Here is a 21,303-nt window from a genome sequence, read left to right on the forward strand (position 1 = left end):
CTACTTAAATGAAATAATAATAAAATGAAATAAAACTTTCTCCTACAGTTAACTTAAACAGTCTCCTCTTTGCCGACGACCAAATAATAATTAGAAATTCTGAAGATAACTTACAGAAAGCTATTTTAGATCTAAATGAGATATCCAAAGATTATGGTATGATAATATCAACGGAAAAATCAATAACTATGGCCTTTAAAGGACAAGATCCAGCAAGAACTAAGATAGTAATAGATAACAAGATCTTAGAACAGGTGAATTCATTTAACTACCTAGGATGTATGATCACATATGAAAATGAAAAAGATATAAACGTAAAAATTGCAAAATATTTAAAAATAACAGGAGTAATTAACTCTATATTTAAACCAAACCTAGTTCAAAAACAAACCAGGCTAAAAGTCTACAATACATTAGCCCTACCAGTCTTAATGTATGGAAGCGAAATCTAGGCAATAAAACAAAAAGAAAAACAAAGATTAACAACAGCAGAAATAAAGTTTATGAGAAAAACTGTAAAGTATACCCTATTTGATCACAAAAGAAACGAAAATATTATGAAAGAATTAAACCAAGAACCAGTAATAGAAAAAATTAAGAAATATAAACATAAATGGAAGGAACACGTTCAAAGAATGAAAAGATTACCAAAACAAGCCTTAAAGTACACGCCATTAGGAAAAAGGAAACCAGGACGTCCTCTTAAAAGATTCAACGATGACTTCTAAGGCCGGAACAGGACATGCTAGGCCTAAATCCTTGATACGCACGATGATGACATTTAAAATATCATGAAAACCAATTATTAATTCACTGTAAGATGTTTATTTTCTTAAAGATACAAATGAATTCATATACAGTAATGCGCATTGACCTTTCGGAAATTCCAGAAATATGCACAGCAAGGTTGTATAATTATCGTTTTTCATTAGCTATATTTTCTTATTGTTATTAAAAAAAAAAAAAAATCTTAGCATTTGCAGCCTTCTCTAAGTAGAACACTATATAACTTATTTACATGCCATCCATTCTTCTTAAAAAAGATAATGCCACATTGGATTAAAAAAAATTAAAGATAAGAAATGACGATGCTTATAAATGCATAATAAACGAACCATATTACTGAAATTTAATTTAAAAACTAAAAGCTATACTACTAGAATTTATTCCTGGTAACAGACATAGGATGAAACTGAGCGGAAGGGGTAGGGAGAGGAAGTAGCCAGCAGTAAGGGTAAACATTACCGGAAGAGGCCTCGACAACTTCGGACAACACAGCGTAATAAAAACTGGAACAAGTTACATTAAATGGAACAACATGAGTGCTGAAGAAATTTATTTCTGACTTAATAAATATAAAGAGCGAACGAGATGGAAGGTAAGCTAATTCTTTCTTTTCTATTGCTGTTATGGTTGAACAGTAATATCCTAGTATTAAGCCATGCCGCTAGGAGAACAGTATAGATCCAAAAAAGGACTTAATTATCTTTTAACTATTACAAGCACTCAGATACAGTGCCAAGTTGCGGATATTAGATTACTAAAGGAAACTGAAAACATTATTTATTGACAAAGTATACGTTAAGATGTTAAGTATTGAGGTTTTATTTTTGGTTTATTTTATTTTCATCACTTTGCGAAAGATGCAAAAATTCCTCAAATTGTTCAAATTTACCACGGAAACAATGCTGGAATTAAGTTAAACAAATCTACAGCTTGGAGCCTAACAGTACGAGAGACCTCAAACAAATGAATATTATTAGAATTGTAGGATAAATAAGAAAGATATGGGGAAAGAATACTGCGATGTGGGCATTGATACTAGTAGTTCTAAACTATTATACTGATGTACTAACTAATGGTCTAGCAGTTTTAAATTAATGTACTAATAAATGTTCCCACTTTGAATAGTCAGCTGGGCTCCGCAATATGAAGATAACGCATGCAGTCGCCTATTAGAACCGACCATACTAATACCATCACCCCTCGCTAGTCGGCGCTACGATTAGTCAGGACGCATTGTTTATATGTGTTTTAACGTTAATAGCAAGTGTAAAATAAAATAAAAATAAAAATAAACTTCAAAAAAGTGCGTGTCGTTCTATCATCTCCCTTCAATAAATAGAACATTTTTCACATTTATTTCAGTTCTTTGCAACTTGTATAATTTGTCTTACAGCCTTAGATTCTACGATCATAATTCCAAACAGCAAAAAACAAAGCTTGTTCAATGAAGATAACTGTCGCCACACTCCGCCATCTGTGCAAATGAGTGTACATCTAGCAATATATAACTTTCACTCCATAGATCCAGAATAATACTAATAATGCAACTCTGAATTAATTCGATCACAATTCATATTGCTTAGTCTGAATTGTCCCTACCAGAATGGACTTCATAATGCGAGTAGAATGCACAATTCTGATCACTATGGGTTGATGACAACTTGATACGAAGAGATGATCGATAGCAAAAAGGCAATTCAGCGTTAAAAGTTCTTTTGAAGCTACTGCTGTTAGCGCTGTTGTGTCCCTTTTTCATTAATTACTTTGTTAATTATGCTCTCTACGTTATGTTCGCCCTATGGTGTCACGTGGTACTGTCTAAGTACAAAGGAATTGCCTCGGGGTTGAGTCAAATACAAATACAACAAAGCTTCTGAGGTTCTTCTTCTCTTAAGGTCCTAAGATGTATTTGTTAACGCTGCGCCACTTAGGACAATTAGTTTAAAAGAGGAAATCTTAAACAAAAAAAGGATACTCAGATATATCTCAATGACTAATAACTTTGCAATCGTGACCATAAATTCACTTCTTAAATCTCCCGCCTAGGTTCATATCTTTCAAGTGGTGCATCGGATAGTGCATACAGACAACTGAATTAGAAGAAGCAAAAGGTTTATTCAACATTTATACAGTGCATGGAAATTTGGTAAAATTCAATTCAATACTACAAAATATTGTGCAAATATTATCAGCAAATGAGAGCGTTAAATCACGTAACTCAGATAGGATTGACAATTGTGTTGCTCCAAACTATATCACACATAAATTCTTCAAATTCCTCTCTAATAAAATCTAGTTAACATGCATTAGCTCCTTATAGACACACATCCTTAGTTTAATACTCTTAAATTTACACTCATTTCCTTTCACAGTTTATAATATGCTATAGTCCTATTCTATCTCTGTTTAAGTCCTCAGATCTTGAATTACATATCATTCATTCACATTAATTAACAAGAAAATTTCACGATACCGCTTTACAGTAAGTTCCTGCGCGTGTTCCTTTCTTTACTCGTCTCTGGATCCTCGAAATGATTTCTTCTTGCTGGGGAAAGTATCTGGGATTTCTCGCTTATGTATACGCCTACTCGTTTCCAGTAGGTCATGCCCTTTTTTTTGAGGGAGATACTTGGGATAAAGTAACTCCTTCGACGTGAAACATTCTACATAGACTCTGAGCTTTTCCGCAGACTACCTTGTCTTTTCCGGAATAATGTTATTCTCCTCGGGTTTGCGATGCATAACCTTTCCTATAGATACGTGGCGCTTTCCGTTCTCTTCTGCGGAATCGGGGCAGAGATTCCCCTCCCGTTCTGGAACCGTACCTCCACTCGCGAAATCCACACACCGAAGGAAAAAACCTAAAAGGCCGTGGGGGAAAGGGAGTTTCCTAACCCTTTTATCACATCACCCTATCGACACCTTCCGTAACCTTCTTCCCCCCCCCCCCCCCAACGTATAGACAGCGCTCAACGTGATGTCTTTTGGTGGCGGTTTTCTTCCTTTTTCGCTTATTCATCATGTGCCGTGTGCACACGATATGCTTGCGGCAACTTCTTTTAATTCTGAGCCTTGGGTCAAGCTCTAATTCTCGCTAACAAAAATATGAGTCATTTAGTCATGCTTTGTCTATCTAATTTTTAGGAATATTATACTATTCAATTATACATTAACGTTCTTTTCTTAGAAAATTCACAGCCAAATTCAACTAGCTCAAGTATCCTATTTATATGATGGGATAACAATATTTTCTTATACATTTTCACAATTATTTTTTCTTTGCTTAAAATGTCCTAATTTTGTTCACATATGTAATTTACATACTTTGATGCAAGCAATTTTCTTTTATATAGGGTCATTGCTTGTTAATTATGAAGGAATAAATTCTCTTAAGAACTTTATTAATCACAATTTAACACCGCTGCTACTTTGTTTTTCTACATCCTCAGTCCCTCTATTACTAGAAGAATCACATCCTACTCGCTTCCATAATCGGTTGCAACTTCAATCTGAGACCTCATTCTCAAGAAGAAATAATAAACAAAAAAAAAAAAGTGCCGCTTCTCCTCCTTTGATAGCAAAAAAAAAAAAAAAAATTGAAAATTAAAAAAAAGAATTTGAAAATAATTTTTTTTTTAAATATTTACTGATAGTGTTAATGCACAGTATGTATGTGTGTTGATGGATGCATCTTAAAGAAGGACGAATTAAGTATATGGTATCCGGAGAGTTCATCGAAAAGCCAATTAATCGAATGAACAATTCATAGAAAAATCAATTCACCGAAAATATTAACTTTTCGAAAATGTTATGATAAAAGTGATCCATTTAGAACAAAAACTGAACCATGCAGAGTGAGAAAGCAGTGCTACTTTAATAGGGAATAATTATAGAACAATATGGTTTCTTATTGTCTTTCTTGTCCGAAACTGTTTCATGTCTGTTCATGGGACTGATTTGCCTGTTTCCGGGAGGAAAAGCCCAGCCTACGCAGGCTCCATTATTATTAGTGTTACTAGTAGTGATATGCGACTTCAATACAGCAATTATTATGGGATGAATAAAAGTTTTTTAAATAGCGAATCTGATTCAGATTCGCTATTTGAAACTTTTACAAGAAAATGTCGAACCGTTCCAGTTTTTAGTTCAGCTGTATTCGGGGAAAGAAAAAATAACGTGTCCAAATTATGTATTACAATAACTCTTTGACTTAGCGGAATTAGTAGAAGTTGTCGGTACAAGAAGCTGTCTGCATGGTTCAGTTTCCGTTTTAAATGGATCACTTTTATCATAACATTTGCGAAAAAAAGTTTAGAAATGATATTAGCACTTCCGCTTTGGCTGGATCAATTTAATGAAATTTTAGTTAAAATTTCAATGAATTGTTTTTTTCTATGAATTGCATTTTCGACGAATTGTCGTTCGATTAATTGTTCATTCAATGAATTGCCTTTTCGATGAATTGTCTTTCGATTAACTATTTTTTCAATGAATTTTCATGGAACCATGTACATATAATGCAGTTATTAAGCATAAATTAATTTTACAAGTATATAAAATAAGTAAAAATCTTTCAAATATTCATTTCTCAATTTGCACAATATGCCGACTTCTTTCCTTTAGTTGTCTCCTGTATAGCATTTGATGAACAGCCGCGAATCTACATATTTTTGTAGGATCGAAGCGTGTTTTTTTGTTTGTTTGTTTGTTTTCAGTTATGTATTTCCGGAATCCACGAATGGCATCCCTTTCATTTAAATGATACCTAACTGACAATTTTATAACTTCACTCTCACCAAATTTCATTTTATAATTAATATCATTAGGCCACTATTTTCTATCAAGTACTCGAGCCGATGCTGCTAAATCAGCATTTGCTATCAAGCAGCCTGCTTTCTATTGATTGTCTCAAAAGCGCTGTAGAAAACTTTTGGATCGATTGGAGATTAATTTCTGTAATCTGTCAGGTGAAGTGGAACTCGTTAAAAACGTAGATTTTTGGCAGCATCTTTGTAATATTGACGGGAACATCTTTCATTTTTTTTTTTTTTATGCGCCCTCTGCGCATTTATATCGCATTAATGCAAGTTCTAACTCAAGTGAACTCTTAAAGAGGACTGTACATTAAACCTAAGTCTAATATAAAGTTTATAGTTGTAATTTTCTTCTATAAAGCTTCATATTTGCATTTTTCTTTCTAAACAGAAAGATTTGAATCATTCTTTGCTTCCTAAAAATGATTCACAGACGCCTCGTTATTCCAGACACACAAAAGATACTACCCATCGCATGTTAAAATTAAAAGTTTGAATCATTTTTCTTCCAGTTTTCAAGAGTTCAATACCAAGCGAGTTTGCGCACACTTTTAGTTCTCTGGGATATTTTGGGAAAGCGCTATACATGACATAAAGTTCATCAAATGTTTTAAATCTATCGATCTCTGCGACGGAGATTTCATAGAATAAGCAATTATGCCAGTAGATCTGCATATTCATAAGGCTAGTTTGTCTGCTTTGAGGTACAAAAAAAATCGACTTTCCTGGATTAAAAACGTATGAGATCGGCCAATTCACTATTCGATCGAAAATACCCGATGAAAGTTCCTCACATCAACCTGGGATTTTTCCAACCACAGAGATAGTCTCTACCTGATGAGCTAAGACAGCTTTATCTGTTGCTTAAGGTGGTCAATTTTTTAATCATTCAATCGTCAATCAAATTTTACTGTTGAACATAATAATTTCATTGACCATTTTTTTTTTTTTTTTTCTAATTTCATCACTAATGCGGTTTAACATGTTAATACCGTTAGCTGAATAAAGAATACGCGTTCTTTTCCCTTTCTTTCTAACGTTTCCATAAAAGCAGTGGCGGCTTATACATAAGCACTGCGACATTGCAACCCCCCCCAAAGGAAAAAACGAAAAAATTAAATTTTGTTTGTGTTTATAAATAATAACAATGCTTACAACATTATATAAATACAGTACAACATGTTAAAGGTTACAGCTTATGTTTCGACATTGATTGAATAGTTAATAATTGGAATTGTTCGATTAACGCTTTAGATTACGAAACGAATGCACTGCGATTTAACGCATTCGGAATTATCACGTTCGGTCAGTTCCCGCTAAACTCGTCGATATTCGTTTGCACTTGCCATTGCTCGTAACAAGTGAATCCAACACTGCTTAATGAGCAGTGTCGCTACAGATAAATTGTATGCTTGCGCGTGTTATTTCTGTGAGATACGAAACTTTTATTATTGATGTGTGTTTGTAGTGAAATATTTTTAATAAAGCAATTTTTGTAATATGTAAATTTACTTATTAATAAATTGGTTACTGATTAGGAAAAAAAGGAATTATTTTTTCTTATTTGTATATGCAGCACCCCCACTTAAAATTTTCACCGTCTGCCATTGCTTAAAAGCCTACTTTACAATAGGTAAATGTAATATCAGAAGTTGAAAAAGAACTAACATGATCTCATCTTAAAATCTGCAAGTTTATTTTTTTAAATTGAGATTACAAACAGAAAACGTACCTGAATATCAACTGGTTTATCGTTATTCAACCAGAGAAGTTTGTTATGATATTATCACAGTTATTTCTTATTCCCAAATGGAGTAGGTGCGGCGGTTTTAGTTTAATTAACCTATTGAAGCTAGATAGCTAGCAATCTACCCTTTTTCACTATTATTATTATTATTATTATTATTAGACACCTCCAGGGAGTTCAAAAGACTCATCGAGGGAGGGCACCTGCTCTTCAACTCTGTCTCTGCCACTCAAATCCACCAACAGACCACAACTACACTAACGCCATCTACCGCCTCCCACCACCACTAGTATTTCCAAGGACAATCACAAACATCCATGCCGACGGGGGATTCGAGCCCGCAGCCTTTTGGCTGGAGAGAGGATATGCTAATCACTCGGCCAGCCAGGCTGGCCGAGTGGTTAGCGTATTTCATGAATGATCCAAGGGTACCAATTCAGAGACAATATTATTGTCTAAAATGGTGAGAGTTTTTTTTTTTTTTGTGGGTTAAATCCAAAGATTTCTAGAGAAAAAACCTATTTGACTGTGCCAAGGATCGGCTTACTAGAGGAACCAGCTGAAAAAAAAAAGTTTCTCTACTCATCCACTAAAATTGAACTAACATTGGCCTTTTTTATGGGTCTGGTGCCAAGAAGCAAACGCCATTTTCACAGGACTAACAGGCACCTAATTTTAACTAATGACGCTGTTTAGCTACTCCTGTAATTCCTAGTCCAATTCCTTATTAATAAGAAAGTATATTCCATTAATTTTAATAATTCAATGTCATACTTTACTTTTTGCACTTCAACTCATCAAAACAAGATAAATCAAAGGGTATACCCCATTCCCATTAGAATTATTAATTTAAAATACTAAATTAAATATTTTATATCTCATTGAGTTAATAATACCTTACATGCTGTATTCCATTTTCCCATTCTGGCTGAATATAAATGAACAGTAGTAGTAAATGTATTCCTTGCTTCTAATTAGATGAGTCTGATAAAATAGTGTTCGTAGAAGAAATTTACCCTAATCAGCTTTAGGACTCTTGATTTAAAACATAAAAAAGCTATTTCGAGTCATAAAATGAATCTTATTTATTTGTGACGTCATAGCTAAAAATTCGAAAACCAATCTGAGTGTAAAATAAATAAATAAAATAAATCCTCTGTAACTTTTTTATTCTCAAATCGGAAAAAGCAATAAGGTAAGTTCGAAGTATCTCTTAGTCTTAATCGTAAATTTGTGTTCAATTTTGTTGAGCCAAACTTTTTACCTCTTTTTTCGGAAAAGATTTTTATAGAAATCGGTAATTACTAGCCTCCACAATAGATCAACAGTGTCCTTAGACAAAACCCGGCGAAGAAACAATAAATAACTCCCGCTATTTCGTGTTCCTAATCATAAAACAGCATTATTATCATTATATATCTATATATATAAATATAATGATCGAAATTTTATATATATAAAATTCTTCTGAGCTTTAGTCATGGCATCTTAGTTGCTATATATTCATCAGGGGTGCTGAAATATATTTAAAAAATAGAACAGAATTTTCCTATTGAAGATGTGCAAATTTTTATGTTCAAGATCTTAAATCTAAGACTAAGGAATAAGTATATGATTATGTTATAGTTAATAATGGAACTGCTGCGGTATGGTAGCATCAACATGCTATTCTGACATACTATATATTTCTTATCATTCTGTGAATGTAGAAATCAATTGAAATTAATTATGCAATGACAGTTTGTAAGAGAGAAAGATACGTTGATCTTGAAAAACCTTCTCTCTAAAAACGTTTCTCATATTCGATCATTATTGAGTGTTTTTTCTTCATCTTGCAGAACTTCCTTTTGATATTTCCACCTTCAAACAGGAGGCATTTAGTGCACACAACTACTACCGTCATCTGCATAATGTTCCACCATTAGCCTGGTCTGAGGAAATCGAAACTGTAGCTGTAGTGTGGGCAAAAAAATTAGCTGAAAAAGGATATGTCCAATATAGCGATCACCCTGGTAAGCAATGATCTTATTTTTGTATTATAAATACTGAGGACTGCATGCGGTTAATTTTTACTTTCTCGGTGAAGGAAAGTTGTTTGCTTTGTTTTCAGCCGATTCCAGAGTTAGTTAACCTCGGCATCCAAAAGTAGAGCTTTTCTGCTTTTGGAAACATTTATTTATTATTATTTTTAACCAAACGCAATAAAAACGACCAGTATACTTCACACTCTTTCAAACAAGTTAGGGTTTGGAACACGACATGGCAATAGTGGTCTGTCCTAATTCTCCAAGTCATCGATAGTAATGAACTCAAAAAAGTTCCTCTCTTTGGTAATTAGAATTAAACCTATAATTCTTTGCATCGAGGTGCGTAGACAACTCGAGTTAAAGGAATAAACCTAATAATTTACGTAGGTACTTCAAGAAGTGCATACATAAATTAAATATGATTAAAGCGTTATTCATCAGTTTACCTTTTCGTCTTTGGAAGAAGTGCATAAGCGGACTATTCAGGTACAAAAGCAATATCTACAATACCAAATATTTTTGTTCTCCTGTATAAAAAAATAAAAATGGGATAAAACAGGATCCCAAAGAACATAGTGCAGTATAACACTGTGTGGAGTGCGAATAAGTGTAATATAATGTGATTAGCTTCCGTTTCACACTGTATGCATCGGAATTAATATTGGTCCAATTTTAAATTATACATAAATAGATGGTCTAATGCAGGGGTTCCCAACCTTTTTGTTTCCTAGAGCACATTCTAAAATACCTACCGGTATTTTAGAATGTGCTTTAGAATGTGTTTTAAAAAATACCATCTATTTTTTCAAGCAAATTTTTTGAATTCTCTTGTTAAATGAATGCAACTTCGAATGTGCGTCTACTTTACATTGCATGCGTTTAATAATCGTCATGTGTCATTAACGCATGCGTCATATAGCATGCCATGAATTGTTGCGTGATGTGCACGTGATTATTTCAAACTATACGGCACACGGTTGAACAGCGGCGGGCACACACAAATTGATCAACGGGCGCCATGGCGCCCGCGGGCATAGGGTTGGGAACGCCTGGTCTAATGTTTTTTAAGTTTTATCATCAATGATTCATTTGAAATTCCTCTGCAACCAATGATTATAACCTATTGACTTAGATGACCTTACTTTTAACAAATGTCATTCGAAAATAGGATTCTGTTCATTAAGTATTAAAAAATAATAGCAAATATTATCTAGGTCTCAAACATAAATAGATATAACTGAAAAGATAGATAAGATAGATAGTAATAGATGGTTGTATCAGAAATAAAGAAGTCTGTAGTTAAAGGTTAAAAAAAAATTATAACAAATAATCATATATATACCAACATTATTTTAATAGTGATCATTCATAAGCTGAAAACTACAGTATGTGTCATAAGATTTATCTCTGAATTACTATTGAATATATAATATTAACTGTTTTTCAGTGGGAGAAAATATATATGTAATAGACCTCGAAAAACATATTCCAACAGGAGATCAAATAATTACTAAGTGGTATGAAGAAATAAAGTACTACAGCTTTAGTGATCCAAAATGGAGAAAGGGTAGGTGAAACATTTAATTCCTGAAACTAAAATTTTATTCTATATGAAGCAAAAATGATTTCAAAGTATTTTTCCCATTAAAATCAAATATCTGTAAACATGTTACCTATCAGAATAGTTAGGCTAGGTATGAAACTGGAGCCTGTGTAGCTCAGTGGATGTGGCGTTTGCACACCATCGCGCTAGGCCGCACGAAGGAAGTCTTGGTTTCGAGTCTAGTCGGCGACTAGAGGAAATTTTTCTAAGCCTTTTTTCGACCGGTTCCCGAGTTAGTCGATCTCTGGCACGGGCAAGCAGGTTTTTCCTCCCGGAAACTCGGGTTTTTCGTCCTGTAAACTCAAGAAAATCGACCGTAGAACCCACATTATTTCAGACATTAAAATATATTGTGTTAGGGTTAGAGACCACGAGATGGCGGCACATTTGAGCCGTCTCTCTTCACTGCGTACCGCTTAATTAGTGATAGCCGTGGGCCATCTGTCTCTGATTGGGTACCAGTGGAGATTGAACTGCCCACTCAGTCTCCAAAAGTTAGATAGGGCTAAATGGCCTCGCCTACTCCCGTATATACGGGAATAAAAAGGCGTTAGCTGATTTTTTTTTTTTTTTTTTTTTTTTAGGTATGAAACTTTATAACGTACAATTCCATCCTTTAGTGAGGCTTTGTGGTTATTTATTATTATTTCTGTAACCTCCATGGAGGCAACAGACTCATAGTAGAAGGTCTACTCAACCAACACCGTTCTCACACCCTTCTTCACATCTTTATACAACTTCCGAGAATGGTCTCTCGTTCTTCTCATCTTAACATTCACTCTTTTTATAATTTGTATTAATCTGGTAGAATCTCTTAACTTGAAGGTCTTTATCATAGCTCCCCTTTTCTTCCTGTTCACCAAACTTTGTAATCCACATTCCCTCATAACAAACGCTCCAAAGTCCTGATATCACTTGGTCATTCATCTCTGAACTATCTCTACTATTTTCACATCACAATGAAACCTAGGCAACCAAATCTGAACACAGTAGTCCATGTGTGGTCGGGCCAATGCCTTATATAAAGCACCTTATCTCTACATTAATGTACTTTTTATTATAGCAGCAATACGATGTGTAGTCTCTTACTTGCCATATAACAGAAAACTTCCCTTGGATTAACTTGGATCTGACTCGCCAATCTCCTATCATATTCTTTTTTAACCATGCTTGTCACTTTCCTGGCCTGCAGTTTTTATTCTTCAGGAATCGGAAGAATTGCTTTTGTGAAGTAATTAAGTTATTTTCACTGAAGAAATTAAAATTAAACAGAACTTGGAAAGCAATAGAGAAAAGAGATTAAAAAAAATATGTATATGGACACGACCTATTAATGCCATAAATAAAATTTAAGAATCTGTTAGGTGATAATGAATAACATGCACATTGTGATTTCTAACACATACGTTTTTCTCTCACGCTCCCTCCTCTTCGCCGATACTCTATACTTCAGCACATGCTACAGCATCACCACGAACAGTGACGATCTGTTATGGATGGTATTATTTTATGTGCTGAATAGCATGAATGCAAACATTAATACTGACATTTTGTCAAAAAGCTACCTCTCAGATGATCACCCATATACCCACCCATAAAGATAACCCACACTGTCAGTCAAAAACCAATTAATGATCAAAAAGTGATCACACTATTATTTTCTGACTATTAATACTATGACTGATTATTTGGTTAGAGAAAAAAGTGGGTTCAGTTTATTTCTCAGCAAATATTTGGTTTCAATATTTAAGTTCCCTTATCATTACTGTCTCTATTGAGAACTAGCATCGACTGTAGTCAAGACTTTCACAATCTCACAAAGCAATACCACTGTGAAAATCTTTTACCGTAGTTCTACTCAAATATAAATTTATCTTGCATTTTAATTGCTATTTTTCAATTGGAGAAAAAAACAAAGATCTGTGAAAAATTCTTTCCTACAGCAACAGGGCAGTGGGGTTGAACAATTCCTTTTATTATTCAAGTGGCTAATGATGATGTTAAGCACTCATATAAAATGGAATGGCTCAACCTGCAAAGTCCATCATTCACATCAGTAACAACTATACTTTGATTGAAAAATATATCTCTGATCTGTATTAATAATTGTTTCTAGCTTCTGATTATTCTCCATTTCAATTGGAGATTTAATCAGAAGAATAATTGGTCTTCCCGCCTCACTAATTGGAAATATCTGGATTCAACCCATCATAAAGGCTTTTCAACTGAAGATGAATTGGCTTATCTCATATAAAGGTGGCAGGGTTTCTTCTCTTGAAAACCAAAATTTTTCATCCCAAACAGACAAACCAACCAAAATACACGCAATTAACAGACATAACACACTGCTTCAGATGTTAGTTGTTTCTTCCATAATTCCAAATATCAGCAGATGGATATTTGCTTCAAATGTCATCTCATCAGAAAGCATTACTGAGACATTGGAATTTTAAGATACAGATAACTTCATATAACTGCTTAAAGACTGAAAAATGATTTCGCTGTTACTTGCTCCCATTAATATGCAAATATATGATCTGTCACTCAAGGTAGTCTGTTTTTCCCTAATGGAACTAGGGAAAATAATCATGGCCAAATAATTTGGCTTTTAATATTATTTCTAGTCTTTTGTGTCTAACAGTTGCATATATATTCTTCAAGCAGTCTATCTTCTGTCCTGTCCTGCAAGGAAAAGTCTTTATTTTAGGGTGGGGAAGTGGGAGGAACAGGTCGCTTCCGTGTGGGACTGTCTAATTCAACCATTTCCCATCTGAAAAGTCCTTATTTTTCTAAATTTGAAATCATCTTATTCCAACTAGAGCCACATAGCATTGGACTGTACTATAAAGATGCTTGTGAACACATTAACTACAATAAATCACTATACTATTTATTGAAACCAATTTTTTTTTTATTTTCATGTTAATCTTACTTTGTTTTCAGCATCCTTCCACTTTACTCAAATAATGTGGAAATCAACAACAGAAATTGGCATAGGGTTAGCACCCTCATCAGATGGAAAGAAAGTATTTGTTGTCTTTTCTTATCACCCTCCAGGAAACAATAACTTGCCAGGGGATTTTGAAAAAAATGTGCCTCTACGATCTGCTGTATCAGGCCCAAGTGGCAGAACTGGAACTGATATTCGAAGAAGACTTTCCAGCAGAAATTCAGGAGATTTCACATCAGCAATGATATGAAATTTGTTTGTGTATATTTTTAAGTATGCCAATTACTATGTAATTCTTAATACTATTAATTACAAGATTTGTTTCTTATATAAAATGCTGTAACATTAAATAAATGTACATATTATCTGAAATACTTTACAAATGCATTTATCTAATCCCTTCAATCAATTTAATTCACACAACAAGAATAACTTTCATATAGAGTTGCCCATAAGTCACAAAGTGGTTAAAACATTTAATAACTTTTATTTTTATTTCTTTTTTTTATAATGAAATTCAGAACTTGGAGATTTTTTTTATTATGAAAAACCACATCACATAAATGCCTTCCATTTTTGGATTCACAAAGACAAGGCTCTTTTTACGTCATGTTCAATGACAGCTGTTAATGTTTCTGGCTGCAGGAGCCTAATTTCTGCATAAATGTTCTCTTTCAACTATTGGATTGTCTGAGACTTGTTTACACACACCTTTTCCTTCAGCTAATCCCATAGGAGAATGTGATGGCCAATTAATTGCAGAGCTTCCTGAAATTATTCAATCTTTACGTTAGAAGAACTAAACGCTGATTTTCAGAATTTATTCTGAAATTGCATGATTTTCATTATTTTGGTTTGTTGTTGAGTTGTGAACTTTTCCATGACTAATTTCCCAAATGTTTCTTCGATACCTGAAAAAAAAAAAAAAAAAAAAAAAAATCAAAAGATATCCACATTTTAAATGCCTTCGTGACTTATGTGACACTGTGTGTGTGAAAGAAATCAGCTAATTAAATTTGTATGGAATACCAAATTTGATTATAATTTTTCATAAAAACTAGTTGTTTTTTTTTATGAGAAATTTTTTTTCTCATAGAATTATAATTTTTTTGTTTATAATCAGGGGTGGCTCATGCATAGGCACTGCGGAACTGCAGCACCCCCAATTTTTCTCGATATATAAATATATTTATTAATTTATATTAATTAATTTATATTTGTTTATAATATTTACTTTTATCAAACAAATATAAATTAATTAATAAATATATTTATATATCGAGAAAAATTGGGGAAATCTTATAATTCTATGAGAAATTTTTTTTCTCATAGAATTATAATTTTTTGTTTATAATCAGGGGTGGCTCATGCATAGGCACTGCGGAACTGCAGTGCCCCCAATTGTTCATCGATAATAAACAATATTTTTTCATGTTTACTTTTAAAATTTTTACCATAATTTTGATATTTTATCTAAACACATATACACTGTACTTACAGTATGTATATTTCGAAAGTTGCAGCACCCCCACAATTTCAAGCCACGAGCTGCCACTGTTTATAATCATAAAACTTATATTTTTTGGTCAAATTTACTCCATAACCAGATCTGTGCATTAATATAGTGTTTCATAAGTAGGCTTTACTGCTGCTTAAAATAGAAAAAAAAATTTGAATAGTTCTCAAAATATTTCAGTAACATTCAAAATATTAGGGGCAACATCACTCATCACAACAGGTAAAATATTTCAAGAGCATATTATTCATAAAATTAACAAGAATTCGAGTTACATAAAGCAAAAGCAATTTTGTTTGAAACAATATAGATTAATTAAACTTTTCTTTTCCCATAGTAAATGATGACAGCTATCTAATAATTTTTATCTATTTACTTTTTCTGCATGTGTTTCCAAACTGCAAAACCAGAAGATCACAAAATTTCAAAAATCTTGATTTTTTTTTTTTTTTTTTTTTTTGTATTCCTAATTGAGAATCATGCATGTCAAAAACTGGCAGAAAATGAAATGTAAAAATGCACCAAAAGGTTTAGTTTTAGTAATAACTGCATCAATAATGCCATGAATAAATAGAGCTATGGAATTTTCACCCTCCTCCTCCCCTCTTCCCCTTATGTTAAATGAAATTATTAATCTATAAATTTAATAATAATTAGGAGCTGCTGCTCTAACTGACACTCAAGATGTCATATTTGCATCTTTGATCATTGTTATTTCCACTAAATGAAACTATGAGGAAATATTTTATTAATGAACAATATTTCTCCTTATTTAAGTAATCCATTTTTAACATAATTTATTGATGTCTGTAGCATACAGTAATTAGGAACCATGGGGGGGGGGGGGAGTCATGACATGAAGCTAAATATTGCAATGACACAAGAAAAGCTATGTATATTGGTTGGTTCACTGGAACAATTTCTGAATGTATTTTCAAGAGCATTTGCCATCCAAGAGATACACATTTTTAGAAGCAGAGGATATTCATAATCACAAAGCAATACCCAGTCACACACAATATTGAACTTATTAGGGAAAGATTTCCAAAGTGTCTTTCAACACCACATTATCAGTCTTTATTTCTATTTGGAGCAACAATAAATTAATTCATTATGGTAAAATTATTGATATCACTACCATATTTTTCAGACCACAAGACTGACCTTTTTATAGAAAGAAATCGACTTAGAATTGGGGTGCGTCTTATGGTCCGAAGGTAAGTGATACCAGATAAGTCTTAGATTCCCACATTTTGGATGCGAGCCAAACCCGCGTTTCATTGCATATGTGGGAATCTCCGATTTACATACGAAAACTTTACTAGTGTCAATAGTAGATAGTGAGCGAGCGTATGGTTTTGAACAGAAAAGATGATTATTAAGTCTTTTAAAAAATGCAGCATAAGTAACGGATGGATGGCACTGAAGATTACTTAGTTTTTGAAGAGAGTGATAACAATAGTTCAGTCAATAATACAAAAAGTGACAGTAACGAGATGAGGGATAGTGCAAAGATGAGTGAAGACGAATTGAATGCTGCAGGTACAAGTTATGGTAATAATCAATGAAATTTAAGGTTTGTGGATAGTTTTATATAATTTTTTTTTTTTCTAAAAATTGTCTCATAAATTTGGGAGGCATCTTATAGGCCAGTGCATCTGATCTGAAAAATACAGTATGTGTTGTATTAATAACTTTAATTTAAAATAAAATAATTACTAGATGTTTCAACCTTTACATTAGAGCCATCATTAGAACATATACTGTATATAGAGAGACACTAGCTACATTATGAATTGCTACAGTATGACACATTTCTACTTTGGTCAACCACTGATGTCAATAGTGTCAATTATGCTGTCATAATGAAATTCTAACATTTGGCATGAGACAGATTAAATAATAATAGTCAACTGGTATATAAGTGAACTACATCCTGTTACCTTTCAACCTTCTCTCACTTGAAGAATACTAGTTAAGTGTCAGCACAAAGTTTATTCTTATTGGTTTCTGTACTCGATATACCAGCTTCATGTTATAATATCTTGTGATAGGATCCTGGATTGGGGAATGTTTCAGTTCTACAATCCTATTCTTTTATCATCATTTTTCACATACGTTGTTTGCAAATAGGCCATCCATGGCTTCCTGAATTAGTTTAAAAAAAAAAAAATCAAACCATTTAGTCTCCCTCCCCACAGGATATATAGATAACCTAAAATTCTTCAACTTCATAACCCTCTCCATCCCAAAGTGGATGCTGCTGATTCCCTCCCTCTTTAAGTTAACCAAACAGAGGTTAGCTTACTCTTTAACCTCACTTAGTTGGCCATACCTCATCTCATATTAAAAATTCCACTCATTTCAAATCATTAATCTAAAATTAGTTTTAAATAATATAATAATGATATCATGGTAAGCTTTGATGTCAGCTCTTTATTTACCAATATCTCCCTTTCTGACACCAGCTTTTGTGAAAAAAAAAAAAGCCCCTCCTCCTCCCTGATATCACTGATCTTTTCAGTTTTGCCTACCATGCAAGCTACTTCTCTTGGAAGGATACCATAAATAAACAGATAGAGGGGACAACATGGACTCTCCACTCTAGCCAATTTCTACCTGGAATCCTAATGACTGTAGTGAATCATAATGTAGCCAACATGCATGTGTACGTATATGTGAATTTTTTATTATGGCCTTATGTTGGTTGATATATCAAGTAATCATTTTAAAGTTATTACTGTGATGTTCCTCATAATGAAATTTACCATGAGCACTGATGATTACCGTGTAATGAATAAAAAATATTAAAGGAAATGTATCTGGACTGCTACAGCTGCAGAATGCTGCAAATGGAAGATATCCAACTCGCACATTGATATATTATGGGCAAATGAAAACTTCATTTTTTTCCTCCCCGTGCAAACCATTAACAACTAGACACCCCTCAACACACACACACACATGCACACACTATACACATTAGAAGAGGCACATGATTACCTTGATATGGAATTTCCAAGATGGACTTAGCAGAAGTGTTCCTTATTCACTAGAAATTATACCACCAGATTTTTTAAAGCATATATGTAAAAGACAGAGCACACACTACAAAGAATGCAATGGGACAAATCACGGATGCTATGACAACAATCAAGAGAAATGCTGGTTTTCTCATGGTAAGAAGTGGAGTTCCAACTAGGTGTAATTTGTGTAAATGAACATATTATTATGGAGAGAAAACTCCATATCACATCCCTGAATTGTCGTGATGAGACAGACATACAAAAAATACCCAAATACCAGGTATTTGGGTATGATGAAATTTACCATAATGAGCACTGATGATTACTGTGTAATAAATAAAAAATAACAAAGGAAATGTATCTGGACTGCTACAACTGCAAATGGAAGATGTCCAACTCGCACATCGATATATTATGGGCAAATGAAAACTTCATTTTTTCCCTCCCCCTGCAAATCATTAAATACCAAATACCATGCAAAATTAATGAAACTTATAAAAAATGACGGCAATTAGAACTGTCTAGAAAGGAAGGAAAAGCATGCCAAGAGAGTATAAAGAAATACTAGCATAGCTTGAAACATGAAAACAATTTTCAAAGTAGAGAAGTTAAAAAATTGAATGGACAAGCAAGTCAAAAAAAAACAAAACAAATGTGTGTTCTGATAAAAGAGAAGTGAAGATAAATTGGCAACTATAAAATCACATTAAGTGACAGAGATGACAATACAGCATAGTGGGGGCAGCAAAAGGGAGAATACATCTTGTTGATGGAATACTGATGATGACTTTAACCACTCAATAATTGAGCATATGTGCCAACATGAAACTCAGGCATATATTGAGATAGAAGAACAAGTAATTGTACAACTAGACAAATTAACAACCAATCAAAGATAATTTAACCATATTGGGTAATTTTAATGTAGTTGTTAGTAAGCAGAGTGAATGCAAAGAAATCAAGCAGTTTAGGCTGGGTAGAAAAAATATAAATAATAAAAATATTGACTATACATATATGATTTCATAAATTGGTAACACTTTTTTTGAAGTACATTAATAACAGACATATGCACAAATCACCAGATCTTAAATAATACCAGACAAACCATATATTTGTCAAGAAGAAATATAAACAGCAATTAGTCATGTTACAGTTGCCTGGGAGATAAAGTAAAAAATATATAACTAGAAGAACCAACTACCATTCTACATGGTGTGCTGGTGACATAGAAAATAGTCAAATGCTATAAACAAAGAGTTATCATATGCAGATTACAAACTAGGAAGCCAAGGATTACATCCAAGATTGGGGAACATGCAGACTGTGGATGATTTTAAGGAGTGGTAGACTTTGTGTTCACTAGTGTTGACTTCCTGTGATGTTTTGTGATTTCATGGGGATCAGGAAAATAATAATAACTATCTCTGATCCAGAATACTTAAATGTATCAGAGACAGTTGTAGTTTTTTTTCACTTGGTTACAATGCAAATTATACTTGCCAAAAAACTTTCTTGTTTATTCATTTATCTAAGTATAAGCTAACAGTGTTGGCATAATGAGACCTCAAAACTGATCTAAGTAATGACTCTTCCATAATGCACATCAGCATATATGTATGAAAAAAGCATGCTTTGCATTATGGAATACAGAGGCAACTGATGTGAAGTCAAAAGCCTGTATATACAAGTAGCCTAATTGTTATGATACTTCGCATATAATAATAATAAATATAATAACACTTTTTTAACCAAGTGAAAAATCTTTCTACAATTATCTCTGATATGAGGTTGGTTCTAAAAGTTTCTGGCCTGACATACAAAATTCGCTCTGATTTCAAAACAGCATGTGTGACTGATAGCACCATCTATGGGGAGGTTAGTGTGTAATTTAATAGAAGAAATAAAGCAAGGAAGGACCATAAAAGAAAATAAATGTTGGATGCAAAGGAAAATGCAAAAATACAAAAGGCAAACAAAATAGAAGAAATTTGAATAAAATTTGAATTATATAATAAAAAAAATTGAACATACAGACAGGAAGAGCTAACAAGGGACATATCTGCTGCATAAATGATTTGAAAAAAAAAAATGTGGCAGCACTTTTTGTTTGTAAAAAGTGCTACCATATTTATGAAAACAAAAAAAGGAAGAAAAGAACTTCCTTTTGAAAAATGTATGTTGCTGTGCATTATGGAAAGGATCACCACTCAGTCTGGGTGATGATCCTTTGTGGGTGGATACTAGATCCACAAAAGATACTGAGATTAAATCAATGTAGACATCTTATATGAGGCATCCCATGATGATTAGGTGTATCACCATATTATTAAAATACTCTGGATAACAGTAGACAGTTATAAAAAATTATTTTATTTTATTTATTTATTTTGCTTGGTTAGACACAGTATATTATACTTGCCAAAAAATTATATTATTGTTTTAATCTCTTACCCAATAATAGACAAATTAAATAGTTTTCAAAGTGATTCCATAAATATTTAAAATACTTTAGCCACAACATATGACAAAAGATGAATTATAAATTATATAAACAGAGGGGAGAGGAGGGAGTATTACCAGTGAAATAAAAAGATGGATGAAATTATACTGAGAAGCAACAGCAGAGAAATTCTAAGAATGCTTTGGCATGCATCCTGGAAGGAAAAAGGTATAAAATAATTTGAAAAAGGATAATAAAAAAAAAAAAAGAAAGGAAAGAAAAGAAATAGCTTGTTGAGCAAGCTGGAAATAAGAATTAGATGAAACAAACATGGATAACTGAAGATGGATCTTAACCTTTTGTGCAATGGCCCACAAACAGAAAAGACATG

At 33.0% G+C, this 21,303-nt stretch overlaps 1 protein-coding gene across 2 annotated transcripts; it reads left to right on the forward strand.

Moving 5' to 3' along the window:
* The first annotated feature begins 1,257 nt into the window (after positions 1-1,257).
* On the forward strand, positions 1,258-14,299 carry LOC150110659 (Golgi-associated plant pathogenesis-related protein 1-like). 2 transcript variants are annotated; one of them, XM_090395513.1, is made up of 4 exons: positions 1,258-1,378; positions 9,186-9,359; positions 10,822-10,941; positions 13,921-14,299. In XM_090395513.1, the coding sequence occupies exons 1-4, from the start codon at positions 1,372-1,374 to the stop codon at positions 14,175-14,177; spliced, it is 558 nt and encodes a 185-aa protein (XP_090251639.1). In that variant the 5' UTR covers positions 1,258-1,371; the 3' UTR covers positions 14,178-14,299. The 2 variants fall into 2 exon arrangements, with proteins under 2 accessions (XP_090251639.1, XP_090251650.1); XM_090395524.1 differs by having other exon boundaries at positions 14,035-14,299.
* The last annotated feature ends 7,004 nt before the right edge of the window (positions 14,300-21,303 follow it).

This window comes from Typopeltis vanoorti, chromosome 1, assembly GCF_054136105.1.
Source record: "Typopeltis vanoorti isolate ZY-2024b chromosome 1, IOZ_Tvanoo_1.0, whole genome shotgun sequence".
Taxonomy (NCBI): domain Eukaryota; kingdom Metazoa; phylum Arthropoda; class Arachnida; order Uropygi; family Thelyphonidae; genus Typopeltis; species Typopeltis vanoorti.

Bases quoted from the DNA above. Each gene is read 5' to 3' on its own strand.
- LOC150110659 (XM_090395513.1), top strand. The intron at 9,360-10,821 runs GTAAGCAATGAT...ACTGTTTTTCAG, and splicing joins CCAATATAGCGATCACCCTG to TGGGAGAAAATATATATGTA. The intron at 10,942-13,920 runs GTAGGTGAAACA...CTTTGTTTTCAG, and splicing joins TGATCCAAAATGGAGAAAGG to CATCCTTCCACTTTACTCAA.